This window comes from Ochotona curzoniae, unplaced genomic scaffold (assembly GCF_017591425.1).
Source record: "Ochotona curzoniae isolate NIBS_2020 unplaced genomic scaffold, NIBS_Ocur_1.0 contig_883, whole genome shotgun sequence".
NCBI lineage: Eukaryota > Metazoa > Chordata > Mammalia > Lagomorpha > Ochotonidae > Ochotona > Ochotona curzoniae.
The window spans coordinates 70,704,179-70,711,110 of record NW_024466599.1 but is presented as its reverse complement, the minus strand read 5'-3'; the positions used below and the strand labels follow the sequence as shown (position 1 = coordinate 70,711,110).

The following is a 6,932-nucleotide window of genomic DNA, read 5'->3' as shown; positions in this document are numbered from 1 at the left end:
AAAATTTTGACAACTAGATTAAGTGCCTGGTTTGATTCGTGTCCTGAGGGACTAGAGGACAATGGGAACATCTTCATAAACCAGAAAAATAATGAGAAGATCCTCCCCACCAAGGCTCTCATTAACCAGTCTATATTTTTCTTGTAGAAACTAGCATTTATTTCTATGACAATTCAGTTTAAAAAAAAAAACATGAAATCTATGACTCTGATGTTTCTTCAGAAGCCCCACTCTCCAAGTGGACACTGTACAATTAGACACTGGAAATAAAAGTCCGAAGGCCCTAAGCAGAAATGACAGCTATTGCTACAGAGCATTTTAAATACCCGCAGTGCGATGGCTTTTGGCTCAGGCACACTCAAAGAGTGTGGACTCTGAGTCTGTCCAGTACCACGTGATGGTGCTTTGTAGAGAAGGACTTTGCTGAGCACCCTCCTCCAGTAGTCTTGTCTCCCCTATTTATCTTCAGCCTCCCCCACGTGTTCTGTTTGTTAGTCGTATATAAACATACGCGGTGGGGAAGGAAGGCCAGCCAGGCCCCGGGTAGGGGTGGGAGGTCTCCTTCCTGCAGAGGCTTTCCAGCTGCGGCCCAGGAGCAGGGGAACAGGAAGAGGACACGTTTCGCTTTGCCTTCAGCCCTTGGAACTTGCAGTTCTTCCAGAGAGGGGCCCTTCCTCTCCCTCTCTTTTCCACTCTCCACCCCCCAGCCTTTGTTCCCGGGAATGCTGTCTCCGAGGGATGTCTTCATCTCACCCATGCCAGAGCAAACATTTCCAACAAGGCCGATGCTAAGGAGACAGCAGGAAGACTGTTCAGCCCCGCCCCCCACCTCTTGCTCCTTTCCCAAGAAGCTGTGGACTGGGGTTCAGGCAGCCAGCCCTTCACACCTGTGTTCTTTCTCCTCTATTCATCGTCTCTTTGTTCTTTTGTAGCCTTGTTAATATCTTCCATTCCTGATGGAGGTCTTTAAGGGCTGGGAGTTGTCAGCTTGTTAAAAAAAAATAACAATTGTGATGTTTCAAACTGTGCAGATGTTGATTCTGCCTTCCTGTAGTGTTTTTGCGCACTGGTTCTGGATGCTAATAAAGGCAGAGGGAATAATTCCGGGCTGGGGAAGCGAAGGAGAGGGAAGGGAACAAGCATTTTGTAACCCAGTCTCAAATAGGCTAGAATTCTCACTGGCCTCCAGGTTTCTCTACTTGCGTCTACAGTCTGTTTATTCTCAATCAAGAGGAGGGAGGGTGAAAAGTGGTGGCTGGGGGGGGGGGGGTGTCCCGTAATTTTTCCCCAATGTCTAAATTTCTGGAGGCTCCGGTTCTTGTCCAGAAAAGAAACAAAGAGGGCAAGGATTGGAAAGGCCTTCCTCTCAGCAGGGAACGTGGCGTGGGGTGTGGGACCTCTGGTGAGGAGGCGGATCCTTGAGCGGCTCTTCTCTCCCAGAGTCCTATCGGGAGCCAGGCTCCTGGAGCGCTGGCCCCAGAGGGACGCGAGGGTCACCCGGCTGCGCAAGCAGGGTTTCCCCCTGCTCGGGAGGCAGGGAGGACACGGCAGAGTGGTGGCCCTCCCTTTTGGTGGAGCTGCGCAAAATCCGTGACGCGGGACTGTTTTTGAACAATTCTTGAAAAGCAGGAAGGTCACACAACAAAAGTACTTGATTTCTGCGGGGTCCCAAGGAGGGACCTCATGTCATCCCTCCGGAGGACAACCGGTCACTCTACCTCACCAGAGATGGGGCAGGAAGTTCGCAGGGGCCTCGCCCCCTGCTCTGTAGGGAACTAGGAGCAGGCAAGTGGGTTCTAGGGGGTCCACTGGCTGGGAGATGGGAGGGGGAATCCGAGGGACACCTCCGCAGCAGGCTAGCGCCAGCTCAGAAGCAGGTCATTCTGGAGGAGGTTTCCCTGCGCAGCGCTTCCCCTTTATCCTCCCCTTAACTTACTGACTCCAGACCTGGCAAACGAATTGTGCACGGCGCTGCCGCGGGGCTGCACACTTAACTCCCGCCGCGCCTCAGGCAGGCGGCCCGGTCATCGCCCGGCGCCCACCCGGGCATCTGCAGCCTGAGTGCCGCCCGTCCGTCTCAACTCCTGACTGGGTCAAGCGGATTCTGGGCCGCAAGAGAAGTGCGTGCAGCCCGAGGGACAGGACCGGGTGGGGCCGGCCGAGGGCGAGAGGCGCAGGGATGCGCAGGCCGGAGCGGCTCAGCTTCCCCCCCATCCCCTGCCTGGCGCTCGCGCCCCCAGGTCAGCCCGGGACACCCCGTGGGGGCGCCGAGGGTCAGGCGGGGCCGCGGGGGTCTCCAGGCCGAAAGGGCCGATCCCTCGGCGCGGCCTGCGAGCGCCACGGGACCCCGAGGAGCCGCGCAGGGGCGCGCGGGGCGGGCGCGGCGCGGGGCTCACGGCGCGCGCGCGCCTCGGCCTCGCCCGCGCACACGCGCCTCCCGGAGGAGAAAGGCGGGCGGGCGGGCAGGCGGGCGCACGGCACCGCGGCGGCGGCGGCGGCGGCTGCAGCGGGCCGGGCCGCCGCGAGGGAGGGGAGGAGGGGCGGGCGCAGCGCCGGGGAGGGGGCGGTGGCGACGGCGGCGAGGCGAGCTCGCCGCTCTCTCTCTCTCTGTCTCTCGTGAGTGTGCCTGCGCGCGAGCCGGCGAGCGGGTGAGTGCGCTGGCCGCTGCCGCCGTCGGCCGGCCCGGGAGTCTAGGGCTGAGGAGGGAGCCGGTGGCGGTGAGGGGAAGCACCGGGCAAGCGGGGAGGGTCTGGGATGTTGGCGAGTCCGGGTGGGGGCGGGCGGCGGCCGGCTCGGGATGCACCTTGAGCGGCGCCTTTCGTTGCAGCGCGCCGGCGGCCCGAACCTCGGCGGCGGCGGCGGCAGCGGCAGCGGCGGCGGCGGCGGCAGGAGCGACGGCGGCACTGACACCTCCCACCATGGACAGCTTCGACTTAGCCCTGCTCCAGGAATGGGACCTCGAGTCGCTGTGGTGAGTCCCCGTGCCGGCCGCTTGGGGCGGCCGCTGCAGTCCGCGCGCCCTCACCTGGGCCGGGGGTGCTGCGAGGGGCCGCCGCCGTTGGGGGTGGGGTGGGCCGGGGACGCCCGCCTCGCCGGCTCCTGCCTGCCTTCTCCCGCTGCGTGCGCGGCTGGCTGCCTCTCCGTCTTCCTCTCCCACCTCTCTCCCGCCCCCTCCCCTCGGTGCTGCCAGTTCCAGTCCCGGGGCCGGGGATGTGGGGAGCAGAGCGCAGCCGTGGAGAGCGGAAAGAGGCGTTTTACAGAACGTGTCACTAAATGCTTGGAGACCCACCCCTCGGCCCACAGCCCCTCGGCGTTCCTTTCTCTTCAGTCGCGCCACCTCGCCCTTCTCCGGGGGTGCGCACACCCCAGACACCCTGGAGTTGGTGCCGCTTGCAAAGTGTGCTCTTAGAGGGATGCTCCAGCTTCGTCCCCGCCGGCGCCGGGTCATCCTTTCTGTCTGTCCTACCCACTCCCATCCCAGATGGGAAAGTGGGCACGCGGGGCACAGAGTGAGGGTTTCCGGGTGCAGGAATTATGAAGGCCTTGGCCAAGGCGCAACCTTTCCTTGGGGCTTCTCAGAACAACCTGGCGCCTTGCTTCGCACCTCTGCACAGTGGCACCCCCTCCTCCTGACCTTAGTCCACACGCGCCCTGGGGGTCCTTTTATGCCGTGCTCGCAGCCCCCGGGCCCCGTACGTGCGGGGAGATGCACGTGGGGGAGCAGCTAGATGCAGTTTCCTTCCAGTTGCGGGTCTTCAGTTATTCCGTGGGCTGCTTCGGTGTCCCTCTCATGCCCCCACCTTCCCACCCTCACTCCCCTGTCTCCTCAGTGCTCCCCACCAGCCCTGTTCGGGTGGTTGGATTCCCACCTGCATATTCCTGGAGGAACTTGTGTTATGTTTAATATTTAGGGGGATGAACATATGCTGGAACAAGCATATTAACTGCACTCTGTTCTGCCTCTGGTAATGGCTTGTTGCAGAACTGATTTTTTTTTTTAATTCGGTAGAGTTCACATGTGTCTAGGATTGCAAGTGGTGTGCACATGAATATGCAACGCGCAGCTTAAGCGCTAACTTGCTTTATGATTTATGGCTCCTATTGATGATATGTGGTATGTGTATGCTATCCGTGATTTAGATTTCCAGTGAATTATTCTCCAAAAGACAGGTGTAACAAAATAAACTGGACTCAAGGCTAGCGCCTTATCAAGCCTTTTTTTTTTTTTTAAGACCCTGTGATGAGTTGAGTGCAGCTTGGTCTGCATAATGCTGGTGCCTATAAAACACACGAGGATGGGTCTGATGCCATAAAACTTGTATATATTATGTTGGAAACTTCAAAGAGCTGGTGTAGGAAGAATATGAAACATGTTATTACTCTATAAAAGTTGCTAATTACCCTGTTGCTGTGCCTGGGGTTATTTCAGTCTTTCATTTACAGATACCTGTTATTTTACAGGTTTATATTCACCGGTGTTGGTTTCTGGCACCAGTTCAGTACATTTCCAGGCTGAAACTGTACTTTGAAAAAGGAGTTTGTGTGTGTGTGTGTTTTGAAAAGGCAGGTTCACCATCAAAGGGAAGAACTCACATTCTGTTGTATTTTTTTTCCCCCTGCTGCGTGTCTGCCTGCTGACTCAGATTGTACCCCCTCATGGCTTTTACAAGTGACATCTAGAGACTGTTAGCCATTGGTGCGGGTTCTACCTTCCCCGGGGCCTGGCTTCCACTTTCCTCCCGCCTCCCCCTTAGTTCCCCTGGCTGAATGACTGGGACACTGTCACAGAATAAATATTTATTGAGTTACTTTGAAATTTATATTAGGTGCAGTATGTGTATTATTTTTGAACAGAGTAAAGATATGAAGCATTTGTAGAGAAGTAGCCGTGCTTGCTGTGAGGTTTGCATCTTCCCATCAGTTTTTTGGTTTGTGAAAGCAGGCCCACTTTCTTGATTGCCTTGAGGAAGGATAGGTTGGCTTGATGGATTTGCAAGTGCAAAGTTTGCATTTTACAGAAGCTTACAAGTGTCTGTGTCAAGTTCCTGGTAGGCAGACTCCTGCGGTACGCAGTCATGTTGTATTGGTCAGGTGTTTTCTCAGTTGTTGAATACTTGGCTGGTATTTTCCCACACAGTTGTGTGATGGACTTAACTTGTTAAGCTTATGGTTTACTTTAAGCCCAGATAACTGATATTTGCTATTTTCAGTGTATCTAGTATTTTCTTATGTACTTCTTTCTCATTGGAATCTCCTAGCAGTCCTAGATGTACTAAATGCTAGCAGTCTTATTCAGTGGGGGGTGTGGTGGGAAATAAGGCTTGAACTGTTAGATTTTATTGGACTGCAAAACAGCAACAACAGATTTTAAAAATAAAACATTTTCAGAGCACTTGTTGGTCACCAGGCCCCGTTGTTTGTCCGTTGCATGTATTCACCTATACAGTCACCTCAGCAGCCGTATGAAGCAAGGCTGTTGTCATTAGTCCCATTTTACAGATGGAGTAATTGAGGATTGGGAGCTAGCGAAACATGTCGGGATCTGGAACTCACATTAAAGCCCTATCTCTGTGGCTTCAGAGCCCATCAGCTTTCTCAGATGCTGAAAATGTCTCCCGGTTTGCAAGGGAAGCCATGAAAATTTTGACGGAGTGGAAGTTATCAAGGAAAGGAGAGTCGGAGCCCTCAATGTATTGGCTTTCCATCAAAGACTGGAAAACACAGACCGAGCTTTAGGCTGGTTTCCTGATGTTTTACCTTATGGATTGGATACACATTTTCAGTGAAGACAGTGGAAAATTGCTTCCTGTAACTTATCATAAAGAATCACTTTTCTTTGGAGGAGTGAGAAGGAGGCACAAATTAATGGTAGGAGAGAATCTCCTTTTCAATCTTAACAGCTTTTGCTATTTGGCAGGTGCTGTTTTCCAATAAAAACAAATTGCAGTTTTGTTAGTTGCGACTGTGGCTTTGAACTTGGCCACTCTGAGGGTTATGGAAGATGTTGTGAACTGAGCAGGGACAGTATGACGGGAGAAGTTTGGTACTGCCCAGCATAATCCATTCAGACATCAACAGTGCCTTATTGTAGGTCATGTCTAATTCAGGAGCTACCGCCTCTGTCTTGTGCCACTCAGAATCATCCTTGTTTATCAAGGTAGGTCTTTTGAACCGGAGTTTTCTGGATTGCTAGTTCAACTTTCCCCTTTTCAGGAACCTTGCAGTGGCTATAGGTGGTCCTTATGTCTGCCGCTACTTCTGCTTCGCTCTTGTGATTGGACTTGAAGGTGGGGGACTTGGAATGAAGCAAACACTGCCATTCTGTCCTCAGTTCCTTCCACAGATTCCCAAGATGGGGTCAAGTCCTGAAGAGTTGAGTTTGAGTGCCCAGATGCTGGCAGGTGTGTGGAGGAGTGGCGTCTCCGCTGTCTTCCCCCACTGCCTCCTCACCTTCTTCCTGTGTTCCACTGGCTTTTGCTCAGCTGCTGAAACACACAAATCATTCCTCAAGGCTTTTAAAATAATGAGGGTCCTTCTTAACAGGCTAACTGTTGCTTTCATGTACTCACTCCACAATCTTTATTGATCATCTCTTAAGTGCAACATGGGCTGGTTGCTATAGGGGATACAGAGGTAAGTGAAACATGGGTTGTGCAAATGATGAGCCAGTATGGGAGAGACAGGTATGTCGAAAAAAAAGGACAATTTCAACACTGGTGGTTCGGAAGAGAGACTGTACTTGGAACTGGAGTGCAAGGTGGAGGGAGAGAGGAAGATTTGAGTTAACACAAGAGCTTCTGTGGAAAAGGTGGCCTTCAATGATGGGGTTTTTGAAGACAGTGGAGAGGGCCTTGAGAGGATGTGGAGTCATCTAGAACAAGGAAAGAACTGTAACAAAAGTCTCCTGGTGTCCACAGGAGTGTTTTATTGTG

The 6,932-nt window shown here is 53.7% G+C and overlaps 1 protein-coding gene across 1 annotated transcript in view; it reads left to right on the top strand.

Annotated features, from left to right (window-relative positions):
* The first annotated feature begins 2,831 nt into the window (after nucleotides 1-2,831).
* The window catches only part of AFF3 (AF4/FMR2 family member 3), a 511,596-nt gene continuing 507,495 nt past the window's right edge, over nucleotides 2,832-6,932 (top strand). Inside the window, exon 1 of the mRNA XM_040993806.1 lies at nucleotides 2,832-2,971. Coding sequence (XP_040849740.1) covers nucleotides 2,919-2,971 — 53 coding nt within the window. The 5' untranslated portion in view covers nucleotides 2,832-2,918. The remainder of the gene's footprint in view (nucleotides 2,972-6,932) is intronic.